This window comes from Ovis aries, chromosome 12 (assembly GCF_016772045.2).
Source record: "Ovis aries strain OAR_USU_Benz2616 breed Rambouillet chromosome 12, ARS-UI_Ramb_v3.0, whole genome shotgun sequence".
NCBI classification, from domain to species: Eukaryota; Metazoa; Chordata; class Mammalia; order Artiodactyla; family Bovidae; genus Ovis; species Ovis aries.
This window is the reverse complement of record NC_056065.1, coordinates 66,613,464-66,628,495: the sequence shown is the minus strand read 5'-3', so window position 1 is coordinate 66,628,495 and position 15,032 is coordinate 66,613,464. Positions and strand designations below refer to the sequence as shown.

The window sequence follows — 15,032 nt, the reverse complement described above, 5'->3', positions numbered from 1 at the left end:
CATTTAATTCTTTCCCTTACATCAGTTTTTGAGGCAAAGAGTTGTTATTAAGTTATTCTTTCATCCCTGATCATCATTCTCAATATATACTGCTGCTGCTGCTAAGTCACTTCAGTCGTGTCCGACTCTGTGTGACCCCATAGACGGCAGCCCACCAGGCTCCCCCGTCCCTGGGATTCTCCAGGCAAGAACACTGGAGTCGGTTGCCATTCCCGTCTCCAATGCGTGAAAGTGAAGTCGCTCAGTCGTATCCAACTCTTAGCGACCCCATGGACTGCAGCCTACCAGGCTCCTCTGTCCATAGGATTGTCCAGGCAAGAGTACTAGAGTGGGGTGCCATTGCCTTCTCCCTCAATATATACATATATTGAGAATTTATTTCTTGCCAGGCATTGTGCACAGATACAGTATCTAGTTTCAAGGGATTCAGAGTCTATTTATAAGACAAGTAACCAGTTATTGAGCTATAATATACATATAAAATTTAGTAACACAATAGGTAGAACAGAGTTTAGTACAGAATAGATAAATGTGTGGTAACATGAGAGCCTAAACAATAGTGACTCAATACATCAAACAAAAGTTATGTCTCTGGAAATGAAGAGGTAAAGGAAGACATTCAAGAATTATTAAAGTAGGAGTTATAGGAGTTAGCCATTCAATAGTATAGCATAAAGGGATGAACTGAAGACTACAGGGTTTTGATTTGGGGAATACAGTTTATCTTTGGGTAAATTCAGTAGAATATGCAAGAAAGAACAGATTTATTAGGAAGGAATAAGGAATGATGATTTGCATCCATTTAGAAATGCTGAGCTTGAGATATCTGTAGGACAGTCAAGTGGAGATGTCTATTCATATCTCAAGCTTAGAATAGAGATAGAGGTAAGATTGCTTCAGGAGTGAGTCTAAAATGAGAGGGAGAGATCCAAAGACAGAAACTATTGCAACATTATTAGGTAAGAAATGAACAGAAAATGAGCCTGTAAATGATACTCAGAGCTGATCACTGAGGAAGGAAGAAATTCAGAAGAAAATGGTATCCTAGTAACCAAAGTGTGTTTCAAGGAGGAGCAAGAGGTCAACAGTATCTATAGTGGATGACAGCTGTTCAAATGAAGGTATTGGGAAGATAAAAGGAACTATAAAATATAAAAAGTTGGTGGCATAATATTTATACTGGTCTACAATGTCAAGAAAGAGAATACAAAGGACTTCATGGAAAAGAAGCTTAAACTGGATTTTTTAAAAAACGGAGTAAGATTACATATAGAAGAAAGGAACTGCCATGGAGAGAAGCAAACAGTATAGAGATAGTTAGCTCTGAAAGGTGATTCAGCCTGGACAGCAGCAGCATGCAGGTTTTAAACATTTGGTTAAAATCTTAAAAGAAAATCTAAAGGGTTGACATTTGAATAGGTGAGAATAGGGGAGTGTGTTTTTTCTTGATAGAGTCTGATAGGATGACAGCAGTGTTTCAGACTGAACTGAACGGTGGAAGGATTGGCTCAACAGAAAGTGATGCATATGAGAGAATTCAGGGTGGTGGCTGCATAGTACAGACCAGGAGCTGTATCTGGAATGATAGAACACAAAACAAAAACAGAAGTAAAATGTGTTTTATGGTAATACTACTATGATAGTATTTTATGTAAAAGTATCACTGACATGTTGTCTTTTACAAAAGGAATTCTTTCACATGAGGTTTGAATCTTTCAGTGTTATTAATGTATTATTCATATATATGTTTGCATCATCCTCAAATTGCATTCTTACTTGACGTTTATATTAAAATCACTTTAAGAACTTTCCGGGCTCTAAGAACACCCCTCCAGTTTCAGATTACATTATGTATTCCATAAACTGTTGCTGACTAAAGTAAATGGCTCAATTAGTCATGCAACACACTAAATAAGAACATTGAATAAATAAGCCTGTTCATATTATTATGGTCAAAAAAGTGTTAAATAAAACTAAGACTCTTCATTTAGATTCCATATTTGAACATTTCCAATGGCACGTAGTGTATATATTAATTTAACAATAAGTCCCATATGTAAAATTAAAAAAGTCCCATATGTAAAAAAATTAAAAAAGGAAAAGAAAAAATTCCATATGTACATCTTTCAAAGTTTAATTAATTCTATCAGTCATATAATAATTTGTTAAATATGAGCATTTTATCTAAATGAAGACATTTCTTATGGTACTTTAATCTTAAACATTTTATTTTTTACTTTTTTATATCCCTCATTTATTACAATGAATGTATTGTCAGTATATGTAAATGAGCTAATCTAATGCAGTATTTCTTAAACTTGGCCAGTGAATCACTCTTCCTGGGGAGATTAATTGTGAGATGCCCTACATGCATTCACCCAAGAAAGCCATGAAACCCTGGGTTGGGGGGATTTCATGAGAATAACATTTTTGGGGGGGAAATTCAGGTTATTATATCCTCCTCTAATTGAGTTAAATTCACATCTGCATGCTAACATTTCTGGAAATATCTGGAGTAAAGAAAACTGGTGCACAGGCTGCTCTTTCATATATATATATTTAATAAATGAAAACTTTGTTTAATCTATTTTTCTCAGAATTATTCAATCATGGCACTCTACTTTTCTCCTAATGATATCTATAAAGTTATTATTTGGTACATTTGTATTTTAATAAAACACTATCTTAGACACAGAAACAAGCTTATGAATAATATATTCTATTGTATAATATTCTATTGTATATAATGTATATAATCTATTGTATAGATTAGAATTTTATTCTATTAGAATAAAATTCAGCAATAAAATATTACTCTACTGAATATTATTCAGCCACGAAAAGGAGGGAATCCTGCCATTTGTGACAACACGGAAGGCATTGTGTTAAGTGAAATACGCCAGACAAGAGGCAAATAGTTGCATGCTGCCACTTACATGTAGAATCTTAAAAAGCCAGGAACAGAGAATAGACTGGGGGTGGCCAGGGGCTGAAGGGTGGGGAGGTGGGCAGATACTGGTCAAAACATACAGACTTTTCATCATAAAAATGAGTAACTTTTGAGAATCTAATGTATAGTATGATGACTCCAGTTAGTCACACCATACTCTATACTTCAAATTTGCTGAGTAGATCTTAAACATTCTCACCAAAAATCCCACAAAAAAACAAACAAACAAAAAAGTGTGAGGTGATGAATATGTTAATTAACTTGATTGTGGTAATCATTTTACAGTGTATTCAATATTTGTAAATCAAATCATCACACTGTGCACTTTACTTTCTTTCACCATGCCACGTGGCATGTAGGATCTTAGTTTCCTGACTTGGTATTGAACCTGCACCCCCTGCAGTAGAAGTCTTAACCACTGGACCACCAGGCAAGTTCTATACTGCATGCTTTAAATATACATAGTTTTATTTGTCAATTATACCTCACTAAGGCTGCAGGGGGTACCACCGTCTTCAATATCTATTAAATATCTATTCAGCATTTCATAGAATATATAGAAACAGAGAAATATCTATTCAAGTTTTAGAGAATAGTAGTTTGGTAAACAGCTGTTAGTAAATGGTCTACAGCATCTCTTAATCGTGAATAAAAAATGTAAATTCATTCCATTAAATACCGAGCCTATTCACAAATAAACTGATTTCCTTAACTTAGTGACACTGTTCTCAGGTCAGCCCCTGAAGTGGTTCTGGGGTCTGTCCATTGAGTCACTGGAGTCTTTCATGCTTTTCAAATTATGGAAACCTATCTTCTGATTGTTTACACTGAGGACCTTCATCACAAGCACACTCATCCTGCCAAGAACACATAGATACTTCACAACAGATTGACAGCAATTGATCCAGAGAACTCTTGAGTTCATTTACATTAGTCTTTATTTTTAACACCTAGTTTTAAAGTGCCATAAAATGACATCTTTGTAAGCTCCTTACAAGAATGGTAGGGAGCTAGAAAAAGGGTATTTGACTGAATATATTGCAAACAGCAACAAAAGCTCTGATATCAAACCACTGCAAATTTGAACTGTATATGTTAGGTAAAACAGACAAAAATACCTGTGCAAAGTTGTGTCAGTCTTCTGGTTGATAACAATTGCTCTATCAGCAGCAGCAAACTAAATTAGACTCTGAAAGCTACCATTAATGCATTTGCTAGAAAGTTAAATGAACAATTATATGGATATTTCTTCATCAAATTTAAGCAGCTTACTTTGCAAAGTCAGACTCATGCTGCGTTCCACCACCCCAGCTTCATTGGTAGCTACACATGTATAATCACCAGCATCTTCATTCTACGGAAATAAGCAGTGTTTTATAAAAATAGCCTACTGAGCAGTGAAAATCATATTTTTTTTCACCATGAGCTTGTTTATGCAATTGTGTTTATGAAAAGGTATTTTAATAGAAATAGGAAAACTTACATATATTTAACCATACAAATAGATTAAAAAAAAAAAGTTCTTAGCTAAATTTTTTTTTTCTATACAACCTAGGGAACTCTCAGGGAACAATAACTGGTAGAAACCAAAGCAGAAATACCATTTTTTATAATGATTTATCCAAAACTATCTTAGTAAAGAAAAATGCCAATATGACTCTTAGTGACCAGATGGAGTGTAGCCCACCAGGCTCCTCCATCCATGGGATTTTCCAGGCAAGAGTACTGGAGTGGGGTGCCATTGCCTTCTCCAATAGATATCTTAAAAAGCATTAAATATTCAGAATAAATGAATAAATATCTAGTTCTTTGTTACAGAGGTTATTAAAAACATTAATGTTAGCCTCTACTTTAGAAGCTTGAAATATAGGAAAGAAAGTGAAAAACTAATTTACTAGTGATGCAAATCACAGAACATAAGTGATAAATTTATACATACATGATATAGAAAAGAAGTACCACATGAATTTAGATTTGATATCTAATTAGAGATTTTGGTAAGGTCTTATGAACAGAGGAATTCTGGTCTTGTTAATAAAAAGAATAAGTCAATTAGGGGGAACTGAATTGCAGGAAGTGGAAGAGGGTAGGAGAAGAGAGATGGATGTTGGTTTAGATAATTTAGTCAAACTATCAATGCATGATCCAGATAGAAATCTCTCATAGGAAACTGTAGGTGGAACTTGAAAGAGTTTTGGGGTTGAAGGCATAGGGTTAGGAATCTGAAATTGTGTGGTGGAAAATCAGTATTAATATAAGAAGTACCAAGGACTTCAAAAGTAGTTATGTTTGTGTAGCGGTAAAGTGGGGAAAGCAGCGGTGAAGAAGCAGACTGATCAGTGTAGCCAGAGGTAGAAATCATCTCAAAATTGAAGGAACAGTCAACAGCATCTAATGCTGAAATAAAACCAAGCTGAATAAAAGACCGAAAGTGGTCCATTGAAACAGGTCCACTGGGCAGTATAGTCTAATTACGATTTCAATGAATTCAACAGTGGATTAACAAATAACTCATCTTTAGTTAAGAATTTTTTAGATAAAATATCTCATTCCCTTGACCCTCAACTTAGAATAACTTAAAGTACTAATATTGCCTGAATTACTGAAGCTTTTGGAAAGCCCGATAAAGTTGTTGACTTAGTGATGAAATCTACCTTATATTTAAAATCGTGTTTGTAATTCTTCAAATTCCTCATTCTAAAATAGATTTAAGGAAGTTATCTACTGATGCTGAATAACAGGTCAATGATGGAGAACAAAGCAGCAAATTTTTTTATTGCTCGTACTCCTTTGAAGGGCTAAAAATCATCAATTTGAACTATCTTTTCAGTTTTTTAAAAGAACCCATTGATTCAGATTTTATGATTAAAATAGGAATGCAGAGAAACTTCCCATGGCACCTATAGAGAGGTGTTGATTGTGACATTTAAAGTGCGTACTGACAACTCAGTGTGACTTACCACAGTGCCATAAATGGCCAAGGAGCCATTGCCAAGTTGCCGGATTCTGTGGCTAATTTCAATATCAGTCCCCCTTCTGCTCCACTGGATGGTTGGGGCGGGATCTCCTTTCACCTCACAATTCAGGATTGCATTACCACCAAGTGGTTCAATCCAGTTAGAAGGGTAATCACCTTTGAAGACTGGAGGTTCTGGAAAATAACAAAAGACGAGTGTATATTAGTCTTTGTGATTCTAACCTATTTAAAAGACAATTTAGTGAAGAGAGGAAAAGCCACTTTTGAGCCCCATGAATCTTGCAGAATCAGCTGCTCATGCTAATCGGCAAGAGAATTTTGTCCATTTCAGTAATCTAAGTGAATGATTCCATCTGTGCCAAATGATCTCTTCACACACTGCTTACCTACTTTTGAGATGAACATTCATAATTTGTTTTTATCTCATGAGTTTGCACATCTGTGAAATAAGACTAAACTAATAAACATAAAGTTACATCATATTACTGTACAATAGGGCTCCAAAATACAAACCATTCATCATAAATATTGAAAATAGAACACTTTCACCCACCTTTCACATAAACAAATCCAATTGCCTTCACAAAACCAACGCTGTTTTCGGCAGTGCACACGTAAGTGCCTGAATCCTCTTTTGATATCCTTTCAATAACAAGTTCACTGTGTCCACTGACGCTGTCAAAGTGGGCTGAAGGAAACAAAGTAGAGTACACAAATGTCTCTCAGTAACCTCAGAAAATAATCACGACAGTTCAATATTTTGCAAGTTAGATTTATGAGTTGGTCAGCAATTCAACCAAAGAGATCTCATTATGACACTGGAGGAGAGAGCCCTTTCCAGAGATTTCTTCCTCTGAGCTATTTGCAGTGTCTCTAGACACTTGTTTGAAAAATGAAAAAGAGAATGATAACAAACATCTTCTAAAATTATTTTCGATTACACCTTTCATCTCAAAGAGTTGCCTAAAGCTGGCTCGCACTCTGTCTAGGTTTCAAAAATCTTTCCTTCAGAAATATGACATTTTCCATTTCATTTCTCTCACCACCACTTTTCCTCCCAAACAATTTACATCAAGAACATGGAAATCTTTTCAGTTATAATTCAACTGACCTGGCAACTCAGAAGGAAAGTCATGAACACCTATGCTAGTTAGGTAATAATGACAAAATTAAATTTGTAATAATTTGAACTTGCCCATAATGTGGTAATGATATAAATTACCAAAGGTAGTTTCAATACTTGGAATAGAGTATAAGATAAATATGTGAATCCTAAAACAATTGATACTAAATAAGAGTCTGATTAGACCAACCAATATCTAATTACATTAAGTATGTTTACTTTGCAGATTCTCTCCCATTCAAATTATCTTTTTTTTAAAAATATAATTGCTTTACAATGTTAAGTTTTTTTTATACAACAAAGTGAATCAGGTATATGTGAACATATATTTTCTCCCTCTTGGACCACCCCCACTCCCCCAACCCCCAATCCCACCCATCTAGGTCATCACAGAGCATGGGGTTGAGTTCCCTGTGCTATATAGCCGGTTCAAATTATCTTTTAAAGTTTTCATACTGCTGAATAGTAAGTGGAAAATTAAGCTTTAAAAACTTAAATATCTAAGTTAGTATTCTATCTTCAGAAAACAGTCCTGATTCGGTTTTTTAGAGTTTATTGTTCTCTAGTGAAGTATATTATACTATTACTGTTGAGGTGACATAGCTGATGAATTCTAGTTTTCATAAATCTTTATAACAGAAAACTCAAGCTTATTACTAACTTTCTAGTGAGGCATTTCTTAAGTGTTAATAGTGTAGTACTTCAGAACTCAATTTTAGGAAGCAACAGTTTCTTTTTACAAACAGTATCTTCGCGCTGGTGATAAAAGTCTAACAGCAACACATCTTCCCCGTGATGCGTGGCTCTACCTGAACACGTAGTGCACACACAGATTGGAAATTGTTTACTTAATTGACCTACACTCTGATAGTGGATTAGAGAGGTTAATTCACACAACAAAAAATAGAGTTCTCTGTAAAATTAGGTGAATCTTCAGGGCTCTCACAGTTGTCTTAATCAATAAGGAAGGAGGTCTCAGGTAGCTCAGTGGTAAAGAATTCTCCTGCCAGTGCAGGAGCTGCAGGAGACACGAGTTTGATCCCTAGGGCAGGAATATCCCTGGAGGAGGAAATGGCAACCCAGTCCAGTATTCTTGCCTGGGAAATCCTCTGGACAGAGAAGCCTGGCAGGCTGCAGTCGGTGGGGTCACAAAGATTCAGACACGACTGAGAACAGCGAAGAGGTCCAGGGGGATACATTTGGGCATCTGTGTATATGACTTCTCGGGGAGGGGAATTAGTTTTAGGTTAAAAAACCTACCTATATCCTTCAATATATGGTCCTGTGATCAACGTGTCCTTTCTAAAGAATGAAAAGAACACATATACTGGGCATAGGCTAAAATCCAGACAAAAGTACACATTTTACAGAATTTAAAGCAATCAATTCATGCAACTTTTCAATCAATTCCCACAGCTAAAGAAAATGGAGATGGGTTTCAAGTTCCCTATCAGTGTACTTATTCACTTCTTAAGAATTAAATTACCAACCTGGGATGATATTGTTATTGAAGGTCCATGTTAACTTGGGCAATGGAATACCAGTTGCTTTACAGTTTAATCGGAGCTGTTCTCCCTTATTTAATGACACATCTCCAGGGAGTTCAGTAAAAGTGGGAAGAACATGAACAGTCAGGCTGATGGTGTGTGTGTCTTCACCTGCGGCATTGTTAGCAACGCAGGTATAGGTGCCAGAATCCTCCGGCTTAAAGAAAGAAAAGTCATTGTGCATAAAATTACACGATCTTATATCATATTACATATAATTCATAAAACTGCATAGCTTGGTCCCCAAAGGAGCACTCTAAAGATGATTTAAATTTCCATCTTTTAGTCTGAACCATCTGGCTAGTTTTTACAAAGCATAATTTACAATGTTTAAGAAATTAAAAGTCCATACCTTACAGAACTATAGCATTTTATAGTAAGAAGATCTTAGAAAACTTTATTTATTTATTTATTTATTTTTTTTTTTAGTTTTTTATTTTTTAAATTTTACAATCTTTAATTCTTACATGCATTCCCAAACATGAACCCCCTCCCACCTCCCCTCCCCATAACATCTTTCTGGGTCATCCCCATGCACCAGCCCCAAGCATGCTGCATCCTGCGTCAGACATAGACTGGCGATTCAATTCATATGATAGTATACATGTTAGAATGTCATTCTCCCAAATCATCCCACCCTCTCCCTCTCCCTCTGAGTCCAAAAGTCCGTTATACACATCTGTGTCTCTTTCCCTGTCTTGCATACAGGGTCGTCATTGCCATCTTCCTAAATTCCATATATATGTGTTAGTATACTGTATTGGTGTTTTTCTTTCTGGCTTACTTCACTCTGTATAATCGGCTCCAGTTTCATCCATCTCATCAGAACTGATTCAAGTGAATTCTTTTTAACGGCTGAGTAATACTCCATTGTGTATATGTACCACAGCTTTCTTATCCATTCATCTGCTGATGGACATCTAGGTTGTTTCCATGTCCTGGCTATTATAAACAGTGCTGCGATGAACATTGGGGTACATGTGTCTCTTTCAATTCTGGTTTCCTCGGTGTGTATGCCCAGCAGTGGGATTGCTGGGTCATAAGGTAGTTCTATTTGCAATTTTTTAAGGAATCTCCACACTGTTTTCCATAGTGGCTGTACTAGTTTGCATTCCCACCAACAGTGTAGGAGGGTTCCTTTTCTCCACACCCTCGCCAGCATTTATTGCTTGCAGATTTTTGGATCGCAGCCATTCTGACTGGTGTGAAGTGGTACCTCATTGTGGTTTTGATTTGCATTTCTCTAATAATGAGTGATGTTGAGCATCTTTTCATGTGTTTGTTAGCCATCCGTATGTCTTCTTTGGAGAAATGTCTATTTAGTTCTTTGGCCCATTTTTTGATTGGGTCGTTTATTTTTCTGGAATTGAGCTGCAGAAGTTGCTTGTATATTTTTGAGATTAGTTGTTTGTCAGTTGCTTCATTTGCTATTATTTTCTCCCATTCAGAAGGCTGTCTTTTCACCTTGCTTATATTTTCCTTTGTTGTGCAGAAGCTTTTAATTTTAATTAGATCCCATTTGTTTATTTTTGCTTTTATTTCCAGCATTCTGGGAGGTGGATCAGAAAACTTTAGATTATGCAGTTTTACTAAACATCAACTGCTGTACTACAATGTACAGCTAAAGAGCAAATGTACTCCCAAAGGCTGTTAGAATCTTGATGGCATAGCTGGTTCTCTAGGTAATGTGGCCCACCAAGGACCATGAAAATGATCAAAGGAAATGGCAACAGTCAGGGCAATTAGCTGCAATTCCAAGATTTCACTTGCTAAATCCAATAGCCAGCTCTTGGCAATCATTTTACTAGAAGTTTTAGCAGCATTCGACACAATTCTGGCTTCCTTCTTTTTAAAACCATGTCTTCACTTGGCTTCCAGGACACCCCATTCCCCTAGTTTCCTTTCTGCCTCACTGATTGCTTTTCTTCCATCTCCTTTTGCTGGCTTCCCCTCCACATTAATTTGCCAGTGTAGGTGTATAAGAGGGCTCAGTCTCTGTTCCTCTTTTCTTCTGTCCACACTCGACTCGGTTTTAATGGCTTTAAAAACCATCTACATGCTGAGACGAGTACCAGTATGTCCAGCCCAGATGTTTCTTCCAAACTCCAATTGTACTGAACTTATTCCAACGCTCTGCTTGGTTGCCTAGAAGACATCACAAGCACAGGTCCAAAACCAAACTCCCCTCTTCGCCTTTCCGGTCTATCTGCAGCCTTCACTCCATCTCAGTTGATGGCTATTTTGTTCTTCCAGCTGTTCGTGTGTTTGTTTATTCTTTTTCACACTATTTTCAGTCTAGCTAGGAAATCCTAGCTTCAAAGTATACACAAAATCCAACCACTTCTCACTCACCCCTTCTCAGCTAATGTTCTGCTTTGAGTCCTATAATCTCTCATCTGCCTCTAGACCATCTTCCCAACTGGTCTTTCGGCTTCTTTCCTTGCCTCCCTACCATATATTCTCATCACAATAGTCAATGCAATATGGCAAAAACATAAGGCAGACAACATTGCTCCCCTGCTCAAAACCTGTAATGGATTCTGATTTTACTCAGAGTAAAATGCAAATTGTTACATGGGATTGCAAAGAGTCAGACACAACTGAGCGACTGAACAGCAATGAGGTATTACATGTATCTGGTCTTCACTTTTCTCTGACTTCTTCTCTCTCTTCCTTCTTTTTTTCACTGGTTTCCTGTTTCTCAAATACATCAGGCATGTTCCTACATTTTTTTAAAAATTCTTTGCACCTACCTTCATTTCTTTACCCCCCAAATCTGGGGTAGGGGATCCCAGTTTTCTGCCTCTCTCCCAGGCAGAGAAAACTGGGATGCTCCTCTCCCAGATATCTGCTTAGCTAATTCACTTCCTTCAAATTTTGCTCAAAGTATTTGCTTCCCAGAGGACATTTATTCTGACCATGCTATTTAAAAATATAACTTGTACTCTTCCAAATTCTGATACCTTTTACTTGTTCTTGTTTTATTTTTCATACCAGTTTTCTTTTGAATTGTATATTCTTTATTTTTATTTTTTACTATTTTATTATTATCCTTTTGAAATGTATGCATCGTTTATTTTTATTATTGACTCTCTCACTCCTTTAGGAATAAACTCCATGAAGGCAAGGATCTTTCATTGCTTTGTTCAATGTATTTATTCCCAGTGTCTAAATCTGTGCTGATCATAGAGAAGGTACTCAATACTCAATAAATATTTGTTAAATTAATGACTGAATGCTTCTGACTGTATTAAGGTCCACAGCACAGACTTTTCCTTATTTTTTAAAAAGAAGTTTAAGAATACATTTTCTTTGCACTGAAGCATCAAGTAATTGATTGGCAATGCAGCATAAAAATATAATCACTTACTATAGATACAATCTAACACTGCTAGGGTTTCATAATGATTTTTAAGGGCAAACAGAAATAAATCATATTCCATGTAAAGGTCTCCTCACCCTGACACCACTGAGCTGCTCTTAAATTCCCAGATCTTAACATCTTAAGTTTAAAAATCAAAGATTTTATGGAAGTGAAGCTTTGGAAAATCCAGATTATACATATTATTCACAGATAGACTTATCATTTGTGTCTTTCATCTGTTATTTATAAGGTACCTTATTGTTGCTATTATAAAAAATTTATCTCCGTTGTCCCACTAAAAGTTTAAACTTTTCTCATTTAATTCCTTCAGGTCTGTAAGAGTGATTGAGAGGTCAAATTCAACATTCTTGAATCTGACAGTAGTCCCTACCAGAGACTGTATACCAGTTTAAACAAACAAATTTAACATTATTTTATCACTTTTAAGTTCACATTTTTAACTTTTCATAGGTCTTAAATTGGGGTCAGTTCAGTTCAGTCGCTCAGTCGTGTCCGACTCACATACAACTTAAAAATTGATGGTCTTCTCTAGTTTACTTGACTGGATTTTTTTTTTTTTCCTTTCTTTCTTAGTGGTACATAAAATAAAGGTGCATCTTACAATTGATAGAAACCTAGATTTGAATAAATACAATTTCTGCTTGTACCTAAGATCAAGTTAGCCTATCCCTAGGGCTATTTATCTGGTAATCAAGGAGTCTACCTAACAGCGGAAATTATACTATGAAGTGAATGTGACCAATTTTATCAATTTAATCTGTTTGAATTTAATTCTATGAAGATTTTATAATGAAATTTAGGTACTTCGAAGGGTAATGAAAAGGAATAATGAAAGTATTAGTCATTCAGTCATGTCTGACTCTTTGCAGTCCCATGGACAGTAGCCCACCAGGCTCCTCTTTCCAAGGAATTCTCCAGGCAAGAATACTGGAGTAGGCAGCCATTCCCTTCTCCATGGCATCTTCCTGACCCAGGGATAGAACCTGGGTCTCCTGCATTGCAAGCAGATTCTTTACTGTTTGTGCCACCAGGGAAGTCCAAAGACAGGCACAAAAGCTTTGAAAGTGATTCACATTTTGATCATGTTTAATAGTTGGTACCAAGTGTTGATACACTGAAACCATATGATAATTTTTTAAAAGTCATGTGGTATGCATAGATATAGATTCTTCTTCAAAATGGCTAATATTGGAAAACAGATGCTTCCCATGGCTACTATTCTGCAGACTGGACAAATACCACCTAAGAATATTCAAAATTCCCAGCTTGCACAGATCCCTAAGACTGAAAGTTATTTAAAAACCTGAAAAGACAAAAAAGCCTGCTTTTTGTATTTGCTTAATAATACATCACACATTCTTACACCTCTACTCTTCGAACAATGTCTCATGCATTGTTACAAGCATGGAATATAATAGAGGCTTAGAATTTTCCTGATAAAGATTTTCACAAAAATAAGTTTAGAAAGAAGTCATTTATAAGTTCCCATGATGTGCTAAATACTATCCTCGGGGACATAAAATGAAATATATATAAAATTAATTTTTTGACCTGAATTTATAAGGGTACTTTTCTTTCATTATTCCCTGGTGCTTCAGTGGTTAGGACTTGGCTCTTTCGCTGCTGAGGAACAGTTTGACCCCTGATTAGGGAACTAAGATCCCGCAAGCTGTGGGGCACAGACAGAAACAAACAAAACAAAAAATACATTTTCAAGCTAAATCACTAAAATGGTGAATTAATGATCTGTCTCAGTGTATCTCTTCATATTTATTAAACTTACCACAACATTTTCCAGGAGAAGCTCTCCATAGGGTTCGACAGTATATTTTCCTAACAAGTTAGCCAAAAGAACATTGTCTTTTTTCCAGTTAATTGCTGGTGTGGGGATTCCATCAGCCACACATGGAAGAACGGCTTGTGAATTCTCATTGACCGTGTAATGTACTTCTGTACTTTGGATTCTAGGTGGTACTATAAAGAGTTTTTAAAAAGAAAGTCATTCAGGATGTTGAGTTCAATCATTATTCACACTGAAAGTGAACACACAATAGATTCTCTTGAGAGTAACTTGGTAGAAATACTAACAAAATATATCAAGTCATTTGTTTGTTACTCTGAAAGCAATCAATATTTTTGACACTAGCAAGAATTCTAAGGCATTTGTACATGTTGGATGTACTTACAATGAGCCTTGGAAAAAACAACATTGAACTGGTGAGAAATATTTAAATTTTATTTGACTTACTGACTTTCCCTTGAGTTCCTTTTACTTATTGCAGTAAAATAAAACAAACAAGAGCAACTAAAGCCAAAACCACTTCTACAGTTGTATAACTGCTGGATTTGTATCACAGAGATACTGTGAGGACAAACTAATAAAACTCACTAGTTTAAAACACTATAAAATACCTCATATTAAAGCTAAAGAAAAAAATTTATTGCAGTACTTCACATGTTACAACAAATGTAAGTAAAACTGGTGAAAACATTTAATTTAGTTTTTATACTATCACAGAGGAAATGTTTTATAGTGATTTCATAATTCCATGCAAATACTGCTTATGCTTCAAATTTTTTGAAATGGAATTTAGGCAACATGGAAAGATCAACTGAATATTTCAGGGTACAAAGAAATACCTTAGAGGATCCAGTACTAAGATATTTACTTCTAACAGAAAAGTTTAAATATGTTAAGAATTCTTGACTAAAAAAGGAAAAATATACTCTCCTCCCCAAACAGTAAATTTCAGAATTCAAATATATCAGTGAGAAATGGACCAACTTTTTCACAAATTTTTTAAAGTTACAGAACACAATAGGTTTCAGCAAAAAAAAAAAAAAGATTATATGGATATGCAAACATGATATGAATAATTATATGCATAATCAGGCTTCCCTGGTAGCTCAGCTGGTAAGAATCTGCCTGCAATGTAAGAGACCCTGGTTCAATTTCTGGGTCAGGAAGCTCCCCTAGAGAAGGGATAGGCTACCCACTTCAGAATTTTTGGGCTTCCCTGGTGGCTCAGCTGGTAAAGAATCCACCTGCA

The 15,032-nt window shown here is 35.8% G+C and overlaps 1 protein-coding gene across 1 annotated transcript in view; it reads right to left on the bottom strand.

Moving 5' to 3' along the window:
* HMCN1 (hemicentin 1) overlaps nt 1–15,032 on the bottom strand; it is a 552,382-nt gene that overhangs the window by 65,688 nt on the left and 471,662 nt on the right. Inside the window, exons 82-86 of the mRNA XM_004013873.6 lie at nt 13,766–13,956; nt 8,541–8,754; nt 6,481–6,615; nt 5,911–6,101; nt 4,223–4,304 (exon numbers count right to left, since the gene is read on the bottom strand). Coding sequence (XP_004013922.3) covers nt 4,223–4,304; nt 5,911–6,101; nt 6,481–6,615; nt 8,541–8,754; nt 13,766–13,956 — 813 coding nt within the window. The remainder of the gene's footprint in view (nt 1–4,222; nt 4,305–5,910; nt 6,102–6,480; nt 6,616–8,540; nt 8,755–13,765; nt 13,957–15,032) is intronic.